The sequence below is a fragment of the Gastrolobium bilobum genome, unplaced genomic scaffold (assembly GCF_033153095.1).
Source record: "Gastrolobium bilobum isolate Gb01-03AN ecotype WA unplaced genomic scaffold, APGP_CSIRO_Gbil_v1 utg7986, whole genome shotgun sequence".
NCBI classification, from domain to species: Eukaryota; Viridiplantae; Streptophyta; class Magnoliopsida; order Fabales; family Fabaceae; genus Gastrolobium; species Gastrolobium bilobum.
This window is the reverse complement of record NW_026899159.1, coordinates 542,706-566,145: the sequence shown is the minus strand read 5'-3', so window position 1 is coordinate 566,145 and position 23,440 is coordinate 542,706. Positions and strand designations below refer to the sequence as shown.

Sequence of the window (23,440 nt, the reverse complement as noted above, 5' to 3'; positions counted from 1 at the left end):
TTCTTTCTATTAAATGTCATTCGAGAAAAAATTAGTTGTATTATATAACACTGTTCTAGTTTAAAATTGTTTTCCCCAATGCGCCAACCGAACATAACTGTTTGGGACTGTGCTCTGTAGCTCTACTAAGGAAAGAAGAGAAAAGAAATCAGAAGGGTTGAGGTGGAGTAAAGCTTTGGTACTACATTTGGTAAAAAAATTCTTATTTTGAAAAAAAAAATGTACTCAATTGGGTACATCCGATCCGATGCACACAAAAAAATTTCGTTGAGGTCACCCCTTAATTATTAGTTACCAGTTAATGCGCTCTCAGATTTAAAATAATTCACCATTAATTTTTTTGCGAAGAAAAGGAAGAGTGTTATTTCCATGAATGTGCTTGATGAATGACTGAAACATACTAATTCATTAATTGGTAATGTTTCGTTTGGAAGAAAATTTCAAAAGGCATACTTTGTTCAAAAGAAAATCGGATGAGACCCATTAAAAGAAAAAGGGATAAAAAAATCATATGCCCGTCCATGACAATAAGAGAATAAAATTAAGAATTCTTAAAATAGTTAGCTTGTATTTGTTTGACGTAACATTAATAGGTAAGCGATACACTAATATTTTTATTTTATTTTTGGTACAAAGCGATACACTAATTTTAACAATATGATTGCATGACAAAAATCCCACCCAATAATAAATCGCTGATATTTTAATGCCAATCATATTTACTAGGATTATGTTCTCTTATCGATCTAAGGATATCCAAACACATGGCAGAAAATATTCCGTTCGAAGAAAAGTCGGTATAATTTTGTCACTACAACATCATTAATGAGGGTTTTAGTTCGTCACATGAGATACAAGGACAAAAAAAGCATAATTGAGAGAACGAAGATGTCGTAAAATCATTTTAAGGTTCTTATTATGACCTCATAGATTTGTTCAGATCTTCTTCGTATTAGTTTTTTATATATAGTTTAATTTTCATAACGAATATGGTGCTCTGCCATGTGACCCTATGATCACTCGACTACATTTCTGTCCTGATATACTATAGTTATTAGTTATAAGTAATTAGTAGCATATGACATATACTCGAATTAAAAATTTAGTAATTGAATTTGTTATTTATTTGAAATTTATTCTTTCATATTATGTTTTCTATATTAAGAGTAAATGATAAATAATTTGAAAATTTACAATTTAACAAGTATGTTAAATATATTATGGATTGACTGGTAAATTAAATAGCATTGATAAAAAGATTTTTGATTCATGCTGATAATTTTTATTGGTAGGCTATTTGTAAAATATTTGGCTCAAAACGAAAATCTTATGGGTTGAATATGGAACCATTTGTATGAATATTGTTTGAATGATATATATTTGGTATGAAGAGATTCTTATATCAATTTATCCAGACTAACTTAATGCATTAAATAAATACAAAAAATTACGTGATTTTGAAATTTATATAATTACTGCATATTTTTTGAAAAATATATATATGTCTTTATCACATTAGTCTACACAAAATTTATATATTGACTTTATTAATTAAAAAATTGTAGACTGGTCAGTGGTTTTTTCTTAATAAACAAACGGGGTCAAAGACCCAACCCGTGAGTGAAGTTTTATAAATCTTAAATATAAATAATAATTACTAATAACCACTGGTAAGTGGTAAAAAAATTTGTTTCTTAACCAGAAATCTACTTGGATTTTTTATGAATCGGTTAAAATATAAATAATAATAAATGACGGTAAAAATCTTTGTAGTAGTGGGTGTCATCACTCATGAATATGTGCCAATTGTTTATGTGCATCTCTCTCTCTCTATATCTCTGTGCAAGTTGTGAGAAAAAGCTAAAAGCTTTAAAAAATCGTTCTTGCAACCCTAGTCTTTTTTTAGTATGTTCTATGAACTCTATTGGTTAAAAACTTAAAATATTAGATAACATATTCGTCTTCTAACATTCCTAAAGAAACAGCTAAAAAGGAGAGATTTATATTCCCTAGTTGACCAAGAAGAAATTTGTGGCCATTTGATTACCCTACCTAACAATGTGTGACGAAAAAGAAAAAAAGAAAAAAAAACATATAAGGAAAAGGAAAATGATATATTGAGAATTCAAGTGTAAATGATAAAATATTAAATTGGATAGAATGGACTGGCCATTAAAAAATCTTAACTCCTAAAACCTTAAAATATTGAATTTATGGGTCTAATACTTAGATATTTATTATTTAATTCATTCTTAATCAATGTAAGATTATAACACTCACTTTAAATTCAAATATTCTCCTCTCGAGTGTGAGTCATAAAATTTATTAATTCTCACTCAAGTGAATTCCATCAAATCCAAACACTATTAATCACCATCTCCAAATATTTTGCCTAGCCAAATCACTGACTCGGAATATCATTTTTACGAAAAAAATTTTACCATTAATTCAGTGGTCCAAACCAATCAGAATGAGACAACTATTGAAGAGAGAGGAGAGAGGAGAAATAAAAAATAAGCTTTTGTACAAGTGTCATGGAAGAACCACATAGGGTCTCAAGCATCAAAATAAATTCCCATTTTTACATGGCTAAGAAGAGCTCAAAATAAAAAAGACATCTATACATCAATGGACTAAGTGACAAATCACAGCTAGTATATTCCATACTTAGTTCATTATTATCCTATATGAGACTAATTAGTTACTCACGTTTAAATTGACAAACATAGGTTTACGCTATAATCTAAGGGGCATGTTATATTTACAAACTACACTATGTAGGACCGGTCCTACATTAATCACACAGTGTACGACCGGTCCTACATTAGTGTAATTGTAAAAAAAGTTTGTAAACGGATTCTGTTCCATAATCTAAAGGATATAATTTTTTTAATTTAACAATAACACCAACAATTACTCATTGCAATTGTAATACAACATTACATTTAAATGTTGAGGCCATTTTATTTAGAGAAAGCGATGCTTGAATACCAAATAGCAAATATTTTTCTGACATAAGAGCGGATCCAGAGGGGTTAGAGTGGACATCGATCCCCCTATCTTTCAATTTCAATTTTGATATATATTTTATGTGATATTTAATCTTTTAAATTATATATAATTTCACCAAAATTTCTGGATCCGCTGCTATTTTACTAGTTGAATTTCATTTTAGCTATGCATCTGAAAACTAATTTATTTCACAACATCAATCAAATGATAGTAGTTCAGTTGAAGTCAAAAAATTGAGCAATTGAGGATGAGAACATGTGTTTGTTCTTCTCTAATACTGTATTTGGGAGGGTTTAAAGCCTTAATTCTAACACTCGTCTCAAATTGGACTAGTCGCGAAGCGATGAACCAATTAGAATATCTCAAAAAAAAAAAAAAAAGTTTCACAACATCAAATAATGTGCTAATGTTGAAATTTAAAAGGATTAAGTGTTTTTATCCTAAAAAAAAGTTCAATCACGTTGCCTTTGGCAAAACGTAGTTCCGGTAAGATTCAAAAAAGTTCGATTGAGGTTTACCAAATGGAAACCTTGTTTGAAAATTTATTTATTTTTTAGTCGATTGATTTTTGTTTTTGTTTTGTTTAATAGTTGATTGATTTTAAATCATTCAGTCAGTGTCACCCGTTACTGTTATCCATTGACATCATTGTCATTTTATATTTTTCTTGTTTTTTTATAGAAGATTTATTAATTAGGATTATTTTCTTGTTATTGTTTAGTTTTTTTTTTTTAAAAAGATACTAATATATTATAAAAAATATTGTATCATTTTAAAAGACACAACTTTATGTTATTTTAAGTAAAACAATTATATCTTGGTGCATACTTGTTAGTTCTTTATATTTTCTTTTCCACAATACTTTTTCTCTCTCTTTCTAATTTTATAAAAAAGAGAACGTATAAAAAATCAATAAATATACATCAAAACACAATCGTTTCGTTTAAAATAACGCAAAATAATATCATTTAAAATCTGAACCCTTAATTTTTCCCATATATTATATATAACAATGTTTAAAACAAGTGTGTGATAAATTTGGTTAAGTGTATTGTTACAAATCTATACCTTTTTAATTTGCTTTTATAATGTCTAGTCACAAAAATTATTTTTAAATTCATCCTTGATTTGAATGAAAATGAGTAACCTTAATTAAGAGATAATTTGATACTCAGAAAATAATATTCTTGATAGTTTAATTTATTTCAAACCATCCTTTCAGGCTATTGATAATCAGCTTGGCAAATTACAACAATTTGACATGCATCTTTTCAATCAAAACCAGAGACCTTTTGTTATGATTAAGAGAAAACATCCCCCTTGTGCATTTTGCAATAGACAAAGTATATAACCCAAAAACTTTATGGTGTCACGCCTCCCTCGGTTCACATCCTTCTCGAACTCCAACGTCAATCCACTTACTTAGAAATTTCTTAGCACCAAAACAAAGACATAGAGTTCTGGGAAGTGGGACTAATAAATTACATACAAAAGTCGTACTAGAGTGGCACCGCCATAGCCATACTCCAATGCAAATTGCTTAACTTTCTGCTAATGTGAAGTTGGCAATTGCAATTTCAGGAATTGAAGAGACCTTAAACTTCGAAGAACCTAGCTAGTGATATAATATATATTATGTATGTAAACCCAATGATTTCGCCTTTCTTGACCTTTTCTTTAGTTACGCGTGACTGAGACTCATTATCGTATACTTTACATGCAACTATAGTTTTTAATATTATTTAGCAAGTACCCTCTAGCTATGGCACTAAATAAAGTTCATACATACTATTATACTAACATACATACATATAAATATATATATTCTTCAAAAAACGCGTCTATTTAGTTAATTATTATTGTTTTATCATCACCGCCGACTACAGAGAAAGCTTAGTTAGCTAGTTATAATTATTTATCTTGGACAAAAGCGCTTGCTAGGATATTAATTACTATAGTTTGCATACAAAAATTAATTAAAAAAGAGAATCGTTAACGAGAGAGAGAGAGAAGAGAAAGATTATTTGGAGAAAGAAACAAAAAAAAGTAGTATTTGAATCTCCCATAGTAACAGCAAAAAAGGCCTTGTGCAACGGGGGGCTCCCAAGCTGGCCGTGGAGCGCAGTGCAAGGCTGGTAATATGGATATATAAGAAATAAAACACATATCCCAATCATATCATGCATATGGGATATGACTAGCTAAAAGGAACATATATCTATGTTAGTCCTCTCTCATATCTCTTTGGTGTGTAGCCATTTGGAGGATTGTTTTTTGGAGCATTTGATAGGACCATATAGTAGTACCACTGGAATAAGATTGGAATGATGGTTTCTACCTATAATACCATTCATTAATTCCAAAGCAAATTTAATAATATATACAAGTCCTTTGGAGAAACGCCAAGCTTTTCATGAAAAGGAGAGACTCCTATGAAGTTCAAGGCCTCATGCACATGCTTCCCTCTCCTTCCCATGAAATTTTAACCACTTCTCAAAGTGGAGAAGTGGGGTACTCCATGATTTTTCGTAAAAAAAGCTCTTCATATGTTGCCACATAGTTGTACTTGCATGTATATGGCCCTCTTGGAAATTAGGAGTTAACACTATTCAAAACCTAATTAACTATAGAGAGCTAGTTCGGTAGTTCAATTTATTAATAACAGTTATTCACTGTCTACTCATTAAAGAGGCTTGTTAATACCTACTTTAATTTAATTAGTATACTTTATCATTGAATTATATAAGATTATTTACAACACACCGAAAGTGACATGCTTCAATCATTTATCGGACTTCCACGTACCAGTTAAGTATATCACGCACATTAACTCACAGATTCATATGTCCTTCCAATTAAAGTACATGAAGGTGAAACTACACGTGCTAATTGCCAATAGGATGATTGGATTATGTAGTAAAAAGCTAGCTAATAGTCCAAAATCCAAACTAAAGAACTATCTACTCTAGATTGTAGTACTACGCGTGTAATTTTTTTTTAATTTTTTTAATCATTTTCTTGACTCCTCACTTTGAACTAGTATTATTTATTTCTTACAAACGTAATTAATTATCAACCTCTTACTAAATTTAATAAATGCAAAATGTATTGTGAGCATAAAAGTTTTTCTTCCTTTGCTGACTTGTCTTCTATTATGTAAAGTAGCTATTTGCTAAATTATTTTGGAATGCTGTTGAAGAGGAGAAATTCAAAAGCAAGAAAATAAATACCATGAAAGGAAAATTTTTTAGTTTGGTTGGAAGGAGAAAGGAGAATGAAAGTTAGTGAAGAAGCCAAATGGCTTGAGTGACAGGTGGCATCGGTGGTGTGTGAAAACGGGTTGGCGCTTGGGTCCTGCTTCTCCAGCGTATAGCATCACCCGCGGCTCTCATTCCAGATTGCCACTAGCTACACGTGCGTAATGGCTTTCAAACCAAGCTTCTAAACCCAACATCTCATGTTTTTAAGTGAAAACTCATTAATGATTATATATATATATATTTAACATGAGAATTACAATTTTCCTACACACCCTTCGATTTCCGTGTTGACATGGGTCCTACATATAATTTTTTCTAACACATGGGTCCCACATGTTTTTTTGTCTCTACAACGTGAGATTTCAATTCTCCTTCAACATGAGAATTATAAAACCCATTTATAATTGTGTTAAAAAAATTTATAATATATTTACCAAAAAAAATAAAAAAATTTATAATAGTTAATTATTTATTAATAAAATAGGGAATAATGATGATCGAACTTGTGACTCTGTAGTCACGAAGGCTTTGATATTATGTAAACAATCATCTTACCTAAATACTTAAGTTATTAACTGAAGGCCTTATCAATGATTTTATATTATATCTCTCTAACATGTCTCCTCACACAAAAGCGAATGAACTTGAAGCGTAGATAGTACACAAATCCTTTTTTTTTTTTTATCTCAGTGCTAACTTAATTCCACTAGAAAGTGAAGGATAATGAGGATTAAACTCATGATCCTATGGTCATAGAGGCTTTGATATCTTGACAAACAATCATCTCACAGAAAAGTTCAAGTTATTAAGTGATGGTTCTAACACGTCCCATCATGCAAGAGCCTTTTGAATTTGAAACATATATATTATAAAAGTTTATTTTTTTTCTTTCTAACTTGTGCTAACTTAATTCCACTAAAAAATGGATGTGGGGAGGATCAAACTCGTAACCCCATGATCACGAAAGCTATAATACCATGTAAAACAATCATCTCAACCCAATAGCTAAAGCTTTAAGTGAAGGTCCATCAATTAATTTTATATTTCTATAATATTTACTTAGTGAGCACTCTCCCTACCACCTCATCATCCATTTATATTGGAAGTGAGAAAATTTATTGGGTGCTGCTGCTGTATCGAGTACTGTACATCATTTACTCGTATTGAGAAATGTTACTCCCATTTAAATCTAAATCTTTTCTCTTATTTAATTTCCCAACAAATCCAAAAGTTTACTTTTTTTGGTCAAGATGTATGATACATGTGTTGTACCAAAGATTCACTTCGGAAGTAGACCTTCAATGTTAAAATTTCACAATGATCAAGGATTAACTCAAGTGACAATATAAGGGATAGAAGAACGGTTAAAAGAGGGAATCCTGAAAAGAATCTTTAGATATGAGTCGAATCATTGTCATCTTGCTCGATTTGGGATTAATCTCATACATGTATAGGCCTCTTTCCCTATATGAATTGTGGGGATACAGGGGACCTAACTTGTTCTAAATAAATAATTAGAATCATGGGATCTGGAAAAAAAAAAATTCACATGACTCGGTCATAATGAAAATTTTGTGTTTATCTTTCTCTTCGTTAGCATTAAATAGGTTTGGATCAATTAATATTTACAAAGAGAGATAAATAAATTTTAAAATTTACACATAAAAGGATCTATCACGTACATCTATATATCTCCCTCCTTTTGTAAATTATTTTTTGTAAATAAAAGTTTGCAGAAGTTATTTTGTTTGAAAACCAGAACATATTATTTATTTATTTTTGAAATACCCAGAACATATTATAATTCTCAATAAAGACTAAAGTAATATTTACATATCATTTATGTATAGCAAAATTTAAGCTTTTGAAATGAAATATTTCCATTTTTATTAAACGAACCAAGAATGTTAAGCTTTTGTATCAATTATACTATGTCTTGCTTTTTATTTATCTATTTTCTTGATTCATTGAGCTTCCATTCACTCCTGTATATGGACCCAAAAGAATCAGGCGAGGATGACATGTCATCATCAATTCATCATTGCCTCCTTATTCTTCTTATGTTTGACTATGTTTATTATTATAGACCCCTTCCCTTTCCAACATAATCTTGTAAATCATACCTAAAACGATGGTACGTACGCTTGCAAGCGGTCACTTCTTTTATGAGACTTTACAAATCGGCCCGGGTCAAGTGTTAAACAGTTATATCGGAAATAAATCCTTTTATGTTAAATTTTTATATAATAACATTATATAAAAAAAATTCGGGTCTATTTTTTTTATAATTATTTATTAATTATTAGTGATGCATGATAATGTCATACTTGAATATTGAATACATGAAAATCCCATACCTTCACCAGTATTAATTGCTACCTAACTTAATTTGTATATTGCAAAAATCCATATACTTTTATAAAAGAAAGAAAGAAAAGGAAGCCCCCTTGTGATTGTGAATGATGAAAGAATAAATCCCCACAAAAAATTATATGCTAATCCTTGCGCAATTCTTTAACAATTATAACGTAGTAAGATCCAATAAAATAATCGGACAGAATATACTGTTATAAAATATTCACATACCCAAAAAAGTTAATGTTTTAAAATAATAAAAAGATTGTCAATGACACAGACTTATGATATAACAATTAAAAATTATATTTGCACATCATAATCTAAATCTCATTTTGACACTTTATTTGTATTAATAAAAAATAAAGATACAAAACTACATAAGAACACATATAGAATAATGCAATTTTGTAACGCGCAAATTATAATTAATGCATACTCTAACAAGGGAAGAATAAAGAGCACAAACTCCCACACCATCACATGCACCTATCATACCCAATTCCCCTATTTAAGCACTTCAACCCCTTCCTCATTCTCCATTCAATTCAAAACTCACATTCTCAATATTCCATAAGCAAAGTTTCTCTCAATCACAAACCAACACTTTCTCTATCTCAACTTCAAACCACTTTCATCCAAGACACAATCTTTCCCACTTCTTGAGCAAACCCAAATCCCACAAAAAACAGAAGAACCTCTCTTACATATATATACATATATCAGAATGGAGAACTTGTTTCGCGTTGTTGATCATGAAGACTTCTTCTCAAGGCGTTGCATTTGGGTGAATGGCCCTGTGATTGTAGGGGCAGGCCCATCTGGGTTAGCCACAGCAGCATGCCTTAGAGAACAAGGAGTGCCCTTCATGGTTCTTGAAAGAGCAGATTGCATAGCCTCACTATGGCAAAAACGTACCTATGATAGGTTGAAGCTTCATCTTCCAAAGCAATTTTGCCAACTCCCTAACCTTCCATTCCCTCAAGACTTCCCTGAATACCCCACAAAGAGACAGTTCATAGATTACCTTGAATCATACGCAAACCATTTTGAGATCAACCCTCAATTCAATGAGTGTGTTCAGTCTGCTAGGTATGATGAAACCAGTGGATTGTGGAGGGTTAAGACCGTTTCTTCAAGTGGTTCAACCCGAAATGAGGTTGAGTACATTTGTAGGTGGCTTGTTGTGGCCACTGGTGAAAATGCAGAGTGTGTTAAGCCTGATATTGAAGGCTTAGGTGAATTCAAAGGTGATGTTGTTCATGCTTGTGAGTACAAGTCAGGGGAAAGTTTCAGGGGAAAGAAAGTTCTAGTTGTTGGTTGTGGCAATTCTGGCATGGAGGTTTCACTTGACCTCTGCAACCACCATGCCTCACCATCAATGGTTGTTCGTAGTTCGGTAAGTGTTGTTGGCATTGTTTGGTTTATGTTTTTTTCGATAAAAATCTCTTTCATTGGAATAAAAAAGAGTAAATTTTGAGGATGAAATCTAACTGGGGTTGATCAATTTTTTTTTTTGGGCACGCAGGTTCATGTTTTACCAAGAGAAATCTTTGGGAAATCAACGTTTGAATTGGCGATTTTGATGCTGCGATGGCTTCCCATTTGGTTTGTTGACAAGCTTCTATTGATCATGGCATGGTTTGTTCTGGGTAACATAGAGAAGTATGGGATAAAAAGGCCATCCACAGGTCCATTGGTTCTGAAGAACACAAAGGGGAAGACCCCTGTTTTGGACATTGGTACCTTGGAGAAAATTAGATCCGGTGACATAAAAGTGGTACCAGGAATCAAGAGGTTTAACAATGGAGAAGTTGAGCTTGTTAACGGTGAAAAGCTTGACATTGATGCAGTGGTGCTTGCAACCGGATACCGCAGCAATGTCCCTTCTTGGCTTCAGGTGAGAAAATGTTGTAAATTGGTTGTTTTTAAAATTTTCCTCTATCATAAAAAGACAGTCACTGGTGTCTATATTTTTTTCAATAAAAAAAGGGTTTTTTTTTTCCTCCTAATATTTTCATCACAGAAGATTGTCAGTTCTGAAAGCTTTTTGGGTAGATTGATTTTGTCCTTTTTTCCCATCCCCTAAAGTTTTAACCTCAAAGTATTGATCCTGTTTTAGAAGCTTCTTTTATTTGTATTTCAACAGTAACTATTATATTTATTTATTTTTGTCTGTGGAGAAGTGGAACTAACCTTGTTTTGGTTATGTTATGTACAGGAAGGTGAATTCTTCTCCAAGAATGGATACCCAAAGATGCCATTCCCTCATGGTTGGAAAGGAAATGCTGGGCTTTATGCTGTTGGGTTTACAAAGACAGGGCTCTCTGGTGCTTCATCTGATGCTGTGAGAATTGCTCAAGATATTGGCAAAGTATGGAAACAAGAGACTAAGCAAAAGAAGCAGCGCACTACTGCTTGTCATAGACGTTGCATTTCCCAATTCTAAATTGCTTAAACCTTCAAAGACATAACAAGCAGTGCTGCTTTCTTTTAGGCCTCAGGAATTTGTTATTGTACAAACAAAATAACAATATCTTGTAAAAATACTCACACAAAAAAGAAAAAAGCAGATAGCACAGAGACAGATCAGCCCTCTCCGAATTAGACCAAAGTTTTTTTTTATGTGATTGGTCATTTTTTTTAACACCAAGGATGATGAGGCTTTCACTTTTTTTTTTCTTTGAAAAAAAATTCCAATGTTCATTCAGCTTATACATATGTAACTTGTACCGTACTTCAGTGATCAAGTTCAATGTTAGAATTTCAACTTCACTTTCAATCTCTCTATCTCTCTTTTACATTTTAGTTTTTTTTTTTTCCAAGATATTAAGGTAATTTGTGACCGTATTTTTTCCTTCTTTTGGCAAAGAAGCTTATGTCATTGATTAGCAGCGAAGTGTTTTATTTTCATTGTCATATATATATATATATATATATATATATATATATATATATATATATGAGGTAGGATTCTTTGACACCAGTGTCAAATTTGAAATTTGACACCTCATCTGAGAGCTGTTAGATCAAAAAAAGAGATTAATGGTGTCACATCTGATCTTTTTTTATTTAACGGTTCTCATATGAGGTGTCAAAGAATCCTGCCTATATATATATATATATATATATATATATATATATATATATATAGTGACCAAGGACGAACGGTGGCATATAGGGGTGGCTGCATGAGCCCGCATTTGAGTTACAACCAATAGTTTTTGGCTACATATGGCAATCCCAAAACTTGATGAAGATAAAGGTAGAAAGGTCATTAACTGCTTTCTATTTTGAGCCTTCATCTTAGATTATCAAGTTCTTTTCTTTCCTTTCCTTTCCACTTGCTGTGATCTATAAGCAAGGAAAATACTGAATCTGAGTGAAGAAGAATTTTCATGAAACACACTTTCTTAACTCTTTGGTGAAAATTTAACGCAGCTAGCCAACAAATTTAACTGATGCAAATTTATCTTCTTTTGTGGGTTGAGTATCTTACACTGAATCCTTCATGTGATGTAAGGTTCATTATCCTGTTCATCTGACACATTTGCAAATATAGATGTTGTAACTAACGTTGTCTTTTCTTAAAATAGCAAAGAAGTTAAATCCTCCTATGGCCCACTGATTCAATGTTTGTGATTGACAACTTGCCCCTAAACTTATAACTTCAGATGAGTAGGGCCCATCAAAGAGAAAGCACCTCAACTCCATGGCACCCCACAAGGTCACCACCACCCCTCTATCTGAAGATGGTTGCATAAATATTACTTTTAAAGTTGCTATATTGGGTCAGATCCACGTAGAGAAATGATGAGATCATACAAATGACTGTTGCTCTGCACATGCTTAAGCTTAGAGCCACAAAGTTCTTGATGTAACTATCTATCAGGGTCGAAAGGTGTTAGTTTGAATCATGAAATAACTTGGATTAGTGGCAAATTTTTTGACGTAGGGATTAGTCTCGTCAAAATAGATGTAAATAATTATGAAGAAGCCAAAAAAAAACAAATTACAATCAAATCATTTCTGTCAGTATCACCAAACTATAATACAGTTCGTACCAGTTGGAAACTAATTATTAAGCCACGTGAACAGAGTAAATTGTTTCAGTTTTTTTTGGAAATATTTCATTGGTTCATCGCTTTGCGATTAGTCCGATTCGGGACGGGTCCAGGATTAAGGCTTTAAACCCCTCCCAAAGGTGGTACTGGGGAGGTTCGAAATTGGACAACCATATCTCTTCCTATATTTTTACGTAGAAAAACTAAAATTAAAATAGAGCAAGTCTCAAGGAACATGTTCTCAATGCAAACTTTGATATTCTTTTGGGTCGTAAGTTCTTAAAAAACAGATTATTATATTGGTAGAAAAGTGAAACATTTTCTTAGTAAGTTTTATTAATATATATTATATATAAATAAAATTTAGTCGCAGAAACATATGTGTAAGTTTTCCGAAATGGCATCACTTTGTGAACTTACTAATTTGTTGATAAAACATGTTGCGACACCTTTTTTACAATCATGATATTTTTTTGTAATTTTCTATTTATGCCCAAAGGTACAAATTGTACATGGTAACAAATCTCTTATTGGAACTTCAAATTAGAGGGGTGATATTTCACATTAAAAAAAATTAGAGAAATGAGATTTAAAATTTGATTAGGAACACTTTTGGGTGAGATTTAACGGAGGAAATAGTATTACAAGGAGAAAAAAAAAATTGTGATTAAATTAGGAGAAAAGTGTTTGTCATCTCAAAGGATGTGAAGTTGTATCATTTTAAATGAGAGAAAGAAAGTGAAAAAATAAAAGTATAGGTTTCATCCTTTTGTGAGACTAAAATAACACAAGTTGTGTCATTTAAAAGAACAAACGTTTTTCCCCCTTAAATTATACCCATGTAAGTTGTGAAAAATAAAAATAATAATACAGAACTGGGTCTTCATACTAAAGCCTAGACTCTGACTAATTGTTATAGGCCATGAACATGAAGTTACGGTAAACTACTGCATTATGATTTTACCCGTTCTGAACAAAACAAGTACTGTCGAAGACCGAAGAAAAGTCCAAAATAAACAGTAGATATTTTAGAGGGGGGAGAAATAAAAATAGGCCGAATACACTGCAGATTACACCCCTAAAGAACTTACGGCAGACCTAGAAGTTTGTAGGGTATATGACTCAGAGAGGTTAAGAGTACTTAAGACTACAATATCTATAAAGAGTAATGTTTGCACGTAAAAAACAACAACTCATATTAACTCATATAAATCAAATCAACACCATTCTAGTCCACCCATTTCATTCTTTCTTTTTCTCTCATTCATCAATGTCAATGGTATAAAGGTTCCTCTATCTGAAAGTCTGCGCACAAAATTTATGTGCAAGAATCTCCAATCCTCAAAAGCTAGCGTCAAATTCTGAAACGTCTTCAATGATTTGTTTTCTTTTACTTCATCAATAATAGTGCCGTACACCCCTCATGATTAAGCCCTACAGTTATAAGAAAATGTAAAAATCACGTAAACATACCTTTATAGGACACTTCAGAATTCAGATAGATAGAAAGGTGTCAAGTGTCAAGACCAATATAAAACGGGGAAGCGACAAAAAAAGATTGAACTTCTAAATCTAATTACTTAACCATAGAGACTTTAAGTTATTAGGCAAAGGTATAATATCGGTTTTATATATATCAAACACCAACAAGCTAGTACCACTGTAAAGCTTTTGACGACATATCTACAATCCCTTGCCTACACAGAAGCCATAGAAAATAATGTAAAACGTGTAGATATATCCTATCTCAGTAGGATCTGAAAATACCTCAGTTTTTCATTTTTAATTTTTTTGGATAACTAGTCCTATTGAAGTTTGAAGTCGGGTAGAACCACATAAATGACAAAGTTATCTCTACCAAACTTTAACACAATTTTAGGTGAGTTTTTCATCTTTTAGGTATTCATACCCATGAGACAGTGTTGATCATCATGGGTATGAATATCTAAAAAACGAAAAAAAAATAAGAACCGTTCAGTGTGACAGTGTTGATCATTACAATAAACTGATTAACACTCGGAACAATGACCATTTTGTCACTGTTGGCAAAAAAAATTATCAGACTGCCACATCAATAGTAAATTTTGCCAAAATGTCACGTGACATATTTCGCTGCACTGTGTAGCGAAATATGTGTGCAAATAATTCGCTACACTGTAGCGAAATATGTCACGTCATAATGCTCAGAACCAAAAATGCCATGTGTCAAAATTGGAGAAATTCGCTACATAGAGTAGCGAATTTCTCCAATTTTGACACATGACATTTTTGGTTCTGACGTGGCATATTTCGCTTGTGTAGCGAAATATGCTACGTGACATTTTGGCAAAATTTTCTATTAGTGTGGCAGTTTGGTAATTTTTTTACTAACAGTGACACTTTGGCCAGTGTTCCTTAACACTCACATATATTGATAAGAATTCACTTGAGAGCTTACCGGTGGACCTTTTGACCCATTTAACACAAAATTCCAAAGCTTTTATTGAATCAATGCAAGTCCAAAAACCAAAATAATGCCGTGCATGGATTATGTGTGTTTAAGTAGTGCATGTTAGTATGTGCAACTTGCACTATTTTATTTCTCTATGTGAGTTTTTAGCTGAACGCCATGTAGCATACACTTATTCGTCCCTTAAGCAAATATGCATTCACCCTTTTGTGACTTGAATAATATACTCACAATTTTTTTGCCTGTCTCACTATATTATTTTGATAAAATATTGTAGATTTGCATTGATGTGGAAATTTAAAAAAAAAATGCAGTAAATGGATCAAAAGGTTTATAGGAATGCATGTAAAGTTTAAAAAAAGAAAACTACCATGAGAGGTATTGTCCCCACATAGAGATTTTTTGGAGTTAAAGCTTATCCTTGTTCACCTTCTTTAACAGTTAACACGATGTAGCAAATAGAAACAACCCATATGAGAGCCCATGCCTATTGATTCGAAAAATTATAAAAAAATTCAACTGAATGGCCCATCTAAATTCTTCACCACAACAGCCTCAAGTCAATCAGACATTCAGTTTTCTACAAACTTGACTGCATTTAACAGCTCGAGTTTGTCTTGTTTCTGTTGGGGTTCATTAGATGTTTCCAACCTTTTCTCATTGGAGACATTCACTAACAAAAGCATTAAAAATAAACACATGGGTTGGCCACTATTCTTCTTCACCGCAAGGGGCCCATTATTCTTCTGCTTCCTCAAACTATATACTAGCTACTAGTGTGATAAATCAGAACTTGTTCTCTTCACATGGTAATGTCCACAAATGAACTTGAGCAGGTGGACCTAAATAAATAATAAATTAATTAATTAAAATATAAAACGTACTTTTCTATAGGTAAGGGTTATAGTTGTCAAAACTACGATACTCTAGAAGTGAAGAAAAAGCAATTTCTTAAAGAAATTTTATGTAAGTAGATGCACTACATCGCAAAAAAAACACAATGCTGCTCCATATATAGCAATAGAACCAACCACTAAGAACATCAGAGCATATGTATTCAGCAATGCCAATATCTAATCTATAATTTTAAATAATGTCTGAAGATTTTAAGTAATTGTATGCATTCATATCTTGTACTCTTAGTACTGTTGAAGCACTACTTAGTAAGTACTATTTGATGTACTATAAATATCTTAAATTTCATTCTTCACGTGAATATCATGCTCATAGAGTCATAATATTTTTATTTGTTTTTCTTTTGAACACTCCTAAATACTTGAATAGTTTATGGCAAAAAAAAGTATCCTTTTGAATGACACAAGCTTGTGTCATTTTAGGTGTTTTACAGAAAGTACGACTGGTCGTACTTTGTGTAAAACTGAAAAGTTACTTTTTTTTCCCTCTCCCCAGTCACATCACTGACGTGTAAAGTGAAAAAAAAAAAGTAACTTTTCAGAATTATACAGAGTACGACCGGTCGTAGTCTGTGTAAATCACTAAAAGGACACAACTTGTGTCCTTTTGAATGACACACACTAAACCCATAGTTTATATTCCTTCATTTTTTTCCTCTTTACTTCATTAGCTATTACATGTTCGTGTCATCAATTATATTATGCATCTAGCAAGAATTTTTTTGATTTCTTCCATATAATAACATGTAATCAATCGTCAAGAATTAAATAAGAATGACTAGAAGGATGCACATATATATTACTAGAGGTTTCCAACTTTCCCCACACACAAATTAATTAATGAGAAATGGTAAATTGAGCTGAATGTTTCTTTTCCAGCTTCATTGAGTTGTTACACAACACTAAATATACTTAAGAAGACCTCTCTTACTATTTTTTAATTAAATTAAAATCAAATGATATACATGGATATAGAAACTAATTAGCTTTTGTCACTTGGAACTGATTACTAGCTAGTACTTCTAGTTAATGCTTACTTGATGGGACTAATCAAACAAAACATCCTTAAATATTAGACATAGCAACAAAGATAGGGTCTCATGACCATGTTGGGTAGACAAAAGCAGTGCTTCTCTTCGCAGGCTGCAACCCTTACTGAGGCAGACCTAGTTGTCAATCCATCCCCTTGTTTACTATAGGACAAGGGTACTATATCGCTATGCAGTAAAGTGGGATCTCACAAGTCACGTTGTGAAAAAAGTGGACCATGCACGAGCTAGGAGTTCAAGGTTAAATGCAATCCAATACCAGCCAACTATATATGAGCAAGATAGATGATGCCTTGGCTGACAACAACACTAATTAAGACAAACATTTAAATCTTTTCAAAGTAACTGATCCATATATGGTGGAAAATAGAATTAATCTAGGTAGGGTAAATGCTATAATGCCTGTAGTGCTGGGGTGGTTTTAAGAATATTAAGGAAAAAGAAGAGGGAACCATTAATTGGTTCTCACACTTAAGAGTTCTAAGAGAAAAATCTCATTAGGTATAAATTGTATGTCTATATATACCATCCTGATCATAATGCTCTATATATGTTAGTATTGGTGTTAATTACAATATTTCAATCCTAATTATATAGATGTGCAATTTTAAATCCTAAATTAGTTGGTAAGATCCTCTTAATTTAGTGGAAGGTGATTATATAAAAAGAGGGTGAGTTGTAATGTGAATGTTTTATCCCTCTAATGAGAGTGGGAAATGGGATGCATATATGGGCCCAATCTCATCTCCAGATTACGAAATTTTTAACTAAAAAAATTCTATCTGCTATAGAACAAAATGTGATATTTTTTAGATATCAATCGATGTCTGAAACGCTAATAAATTCGACGAATCTGATTTCGGGTTTGAATCTCTCCGTCCTCCCCAAGAGTCACTCTTGGGAATCCATTACTCTTTGGACAAGTCAAATCTTGGGATCTAACTGGACACCACAGGACCAGTCAAAATGTGAATTTGAAAAAGTGATTGATAATATCATATCTAAAATATCTGTTCACCTATTCACATTTGTGTCATTTGTGGTTGACACAAGGAGAAGCAAGTTGATTAACTTGTTCAGAGGAAAATCAAACTAGTATCTTAATCTTACCTGGACCCAAAACGTGAGGAAATTTCCAATAGACCAAGCTATGAAATGATAGCACTAATAATAGACATGTGAAAGACCAGCTCGTTTGAAATGACAAAATCATCGTGACCTCACATATCATCATTTACTACCACATATACCAAGTGTCAACAAAAGAGTAAAGCCTACGCAAGTTCTCTTATCATTCAAACCATCATTTGTTGATAATAGTTTTTGTTTTTTGTATAGAATTGAAAATATTGGATGAAATTATCTTCTTCTTCTTTTTCTTTTATTGGAGTTGAAGGTGCAATCACCTGAATAAGGAGGAGAAAAGAAAAGCTTCGCTGAGTTCAAAACAAATTAGTACAAGCACATTTTCAACACACACACACACACAAAAATTAGTACAAGCACTGAAGCACATATTTATATTCAAGTTAAAAAAACTAAACCATGCACACCAGCTATATTCGTACAATATATAACCCAAAATTTACCTATTTTCCAATCTATAACCATAAATTTTGATTGGGTTGAATGTTGACATAAGTAAAAACTGGACTGGACTTAGATTGATGTTTGAACACCTATGATGGGCTTACACAAATTACGTTAAAAACAAACCCTATATATTGGGCCAGAAAATAAAAGGTGTGTGAATTTTTTCCCATCCCTTAACTTTTTTTAAAAAAAAAAGAAAGAAAGAAAGAATATCATTGTAAAAAGTCTATCTTGAACTGATCATCACATTATTAACATTTGGATGGATTAGAGATTCTATTTCCTAATCTTACAATTGCGCTTAAATCTTGACAAATTTTCTTTGAATTCAATTAAAATTTTCAAATTGTGTAGCATTACTCTTTTTATTATAATCTATATTAAATAGATTAATCTGAAAGTTTAATTTTCGTGTCTTTCCTTTCCTTTTTTGAACAGATATTGATAAAGTAGAGTAATATTCAATAATAATTTTGTATTGTTTTGAGTCTGCTGGCATATTCATCTATGACCCAGATCATGGTAGTTAAAATCTCGATTTATCACTTCGGTTTTATGTTTTTACGATTTTTTTTTATCAAAATAATTTTATCAATATTCCAAACGTTTTTTATGTTTTTATGATATTTTTACATTAAGACTTTATGTTTTACAATTTTTTATCTCCCTTCTAATTTTATGTAAAATCTCAATTCTAACTGTCTTGACCCAAATCCTTCGTAAGGATAACGGGGGTGAGCAAACATGTGATCGGTTACTTGAAAAAATTGGCCCAACTACGATATACGTCCAACCCATGAATGCACCATGACTATGGACCAGAAAAATAAAACATTTGCATGATAAACTCGTGGATATCTCTCTTTGAATGAAATATCGATTTCAGGGACCGTTTTATACGTTTATTAGATGCCTTATAGTTAGAACATATAATTGAGAATCTAGTTTAACTTGGTGATTTGGCTTAACCCAATCTTAACCAATTTATAAAATAAGGGTTAGGTTGAGTAGTAACTTGGTTTAACTCTTTCTTTTATTTTCTTTTTTTTAATCGGTTTAACTCTAATTAAGCCAGCTTCAATTTGGCATTGGATTTTTTTTTTCCAATGTTACAAAAATTGGATCGATTTGGCCGAGTCGACCCAAATACCAATGAACCGGTCATATAACCGATCCAGGTTTTGTATTGGATCGGCCAACATTGAAACCGGTGCGAATCGGTGCAACCTTGTCGATTTTGGTGAAAAATAATGACTTTGTTAGTTCAACCAGTAATCCAACCCGGTTCATAAAAAAATATTCCGAAAAAAATCATAAAGGATATCATTTTTGTTTTCAATTCACAAATGATTTGTTTTCTTTTGAAATATTTGAGTGATTTGTTACTTATTGACTTACATAGGTTATGCACCTATAACACTAATATTATCTTAGTTATGCACAATGAAAGATATTTTGATTTAATTTATAGTTACAGATGTCGTCTGCTGAACAAAAAGCGCCAGTATCATAAGCATTATATGTTTGTTTGATTCTTTGTTGGATAATATGTGATTTATTATTTTCAATATTAGATTATTTGAAATTAGTATTATTTTTTACAGGTATTTGAATATGTTTATAATTTTTTTAATATAAATTATAGATTTACATATACTTATCGGATCATGCGGTTGAAGTATTGACTTAATACCTTGACCGAGTTAACAACCGAGCCGGGTTTAATAACATTGTTTTTTTCAACATCAAACTTAAACACTTGCTAACTCAATCACCTTAATATTATTTTCTACAAATATGTCAATATAAAATAAAATATTTTTCTTTTTAATTAGTTAATATCAATGATGTCATTTTAACAGTATTTAAAAAAAAAACAGTTAACTAAATCACGGGATCCAAATAAATTCAATTATGATTATGTTAAGTTACTTCGGGTTGATAATAAAAATAAATAAATAAAATCTTTAAACTTAACACAATCTATTCGTGATCACCAACTCAATCGCCTTGTTTCACACTTTATGGAGTCGAAGCATTCTCAGTAAATCAGTATACGCACGTGTATCTCTCTATATATAAAGATGTGATAAAATGGTCCAACTCAGTTAACCCGTTTGTGGTAGGTTGAATTGGAATTTTCAACCCGCTTAAACCTACTCGACTTAAGGACGGGTACAAATGAATTCAACCCATGACGTCGGATTGATTTTTTAATTTATTTTAAAAAAAAAAATAAACATAAATTAGTGACTTTTTCTCTCACCTCGTTTGTCTTCATTTAATACCTTTTACATTTATGAAAAATATAATTTTTGTTAGAACTTCACTAATCTAATATATTGGCAGCACAGGTTGGAATGATTTGAAATTTTCAACCCATTTCCAAAAAAGAGAAAAAGACAAGTTATCCGCTTTGACACCTCCATAATGCTTGATGCGAGGTGAATGTGCTAAGGTAAACCAACAATATCAAGTGAACGTTTATAAATTCCCCCAGTCATATAAACTTTACTTAACCCTTTAGCACCGAATGTGGGACTTTTTCACATGAATATCGCAAAACTTGTCACAATATATAAATGGGTTAATTGGTGATTAGTTAAGGTAGTTAGTGATCAGTTACACACCCATATGATTAGTTATTCTCTGATCTATATAAGCAATTTATTAAGTTTATAGCACATATCTTTTACCAATTTATCAATTTCACCATTTACATTCTCACTTTCTCTCAATTCTAGTCATACCATGTCTCTCAACGTTTCTTGATAAAAGTTGGGGATGGAGTTTGAAAGTATTTCTGTTTATGAGCAACTGCACATATAGAATGTAGTGTACGGAGATCAAGAGGTAGAGATATACGACAGAAAATATGATACACATTCCTCTTTATGACATGAAAACCCTTAAGGCTACTAACTGCAATACCATGGCAAGGGTCAAATTACAATTAAAATAGATGACTCAGTTCACTTCCTCTATCTCATCCAAAGCATAGTTGTTTGTCGATACATTGGCATAGTTAACTTTGTTGAATCGAACCACAACTGGGTAGCGAGTCTGAGGGTCCTGCACAACACAACAAACAGAAATCAATGAAACTAAAGACATGATCCATTGCTGGGAGAAAAAATTAAGGGGAGATGCCTAATGAAAGACAAAAAAAACCAACCAACCTGATCAACAGCAACAACAGAACCAATACCATTGTACCAATATGATTCCTTCCTAAGAATCTTAACCTGGCAAATGCAACCAACAAAACAAATAAAAATTACAACAAGATAAGATTTTGCTAAACTGCTACTTGACTACAAAGTTCAAGTTCCAACTATAAGCTTATATTTATTATTATAGCCATAGATTCAAAATGTAGAAAATTTACATTTGAATAAGCACACATCTAGAAAAGAAGAGAGATGCTAGTACATATACAAACACCAAGGATCAAACCATATGATCAAGTACACTGTCCCCAAATTAAATTGATTATGGTACAAACAATGATTCCAAACTACAAGAGCTGAAAATTTGAGGGTAACACACCTTAGCACCTCTTTTGGGACCAATTGGTGGTGGCTTGGGTTTAGGAGCAGCTTCACCTTCCACTGGAGGTGTGGCTGTTGCGGGTGCCTCCTCAGCTGCCCTCACAATAAGCCTAGAACTGTTGTACTTTGTAGGGTACATCACCATAGTGATCCTTGATGGTGAACTTGTGTTCCCTGAAACATTTGGAGATAACACAAACCGAGAAGCAGCTGATGCCATGTTACAACTAGCCATCACTTCCTCTCTCTTTTTCTCAGTGGTGATCTAAAGTGTGGCAAAAAATTTAATAGTTAAGACAAGACAAGAACAAAGATTGAGAGGCTTTGAATGAACTAAATTTTTTTTGTTTATTTGGGAGAATTATCTAATCTCCAGAACCGTGTATGAATCGTTTCCTCCACTGCTGTGCTGCCACCTATGCACCATATCCAATTCCTTTGGATAATGTTATTACAACTCATCTTTTTCCAAATCACAATGAAGATGCTCACTCGGTGACAATGCTATACTTAGAATTCAAACACCCCCCATAAATATTTATTATTATTATTTCGAAAATATTTCTAAAAAAATGCTGTTTTTCTGTCTTACAGATTTGATGCCATAACTATGAACAAAAGGCCATTTTTAATTTACTGCCATGCTAACTTTTATCCGCTATCGATACATTTTGTACACACACTAATCATTTTTTTTATGTAAAGTATAAGCCTTACATAAAAGTATCAAATTTTTGCAAGGAAAAAAACAAACAAATATTTTTTTAAGTCTCAATACATAATCTATACTATATTACGCACATATTCGTGATTGTGGCTTTTTTTATTTTATTAATTCAACTTTTTTTTGTTTATCAATCTCAATATTTAATTCAGTAATAAACGATCAAGTGATGTTCGAATTAATAAGCACACATTTACAAGTTGAAATTTTAATTATATCAACTATTTAGAAAATTACAAGAAATATTTTAATCAATCTCTTAACTATGATGTAAATGATTTGCTTTTCGCCAAACAAAAGAGATAAATTATTCTATACATTGACCACAATTTTTTTTAATAAAAAAAGAAACTTTTCATTTTATCTTCTATACAAAATATATAACTTATGCAATAGATAAGAGAATATAAGACGTTGGATTGGGCTTATCGATTGATTATTCCTTTTATAAATGGGCTTGTTGCCTGCC

The 23,440-nt window shown here is 31.9% G+C and overlaps 2 protein-coding genes across 2 annotated transcripts; one reads left to right on the top strand and one right to left on the bottom strand.

Annotated features, from left to right (window-relative positions):
• Positions 1–9,354: 9,354 nt before the first annotated feature.
• Positions 9,355–11,076, top strand: LOC133287819 (probable indole-3-pyruvate monooxygenase YUCCA8). Its single transcript, XM_061485504.1, has 3 exons — positions 9,355–10,026; positions 10,156–10,527; positions 10,849–11,076. Exons 1-3 carry the CDS (start codon positions 9,355–9,357, stop codon positions 11,074–11,076), a joined length of 1,272 nt encoding a protein of 423 aa, XP_061341488.1.
• Positions 11,077–21,483: 10,407 nt separating this feature from the next.
• Positions 21,484–22,571, bottom strand: LOC133287809 (photosystem I reaction center subunit IV A, chloroplastic-like). Its single transcript, XM_061485489.1, has 3 exons — positions 22,246–22,571; positions 21,876–21,941; positions 21,484–21,768 (listed from the first exon to the last, which is right to left on the bottom strand). Exons 1-3 carry the CDS (start codon positions 22,480–22,482, stop codon positions 21,664–21,666), a joined length of 408 nt encoding a protein of 135 aa, XP_061341473.1. The 5' UTR covers positions 22,483–22,571; the 3' UTR covers positions 21,484–21,663.
• Between the last annotated feature and the right edge of the window lie 869 nt (positions 22,572–23,440).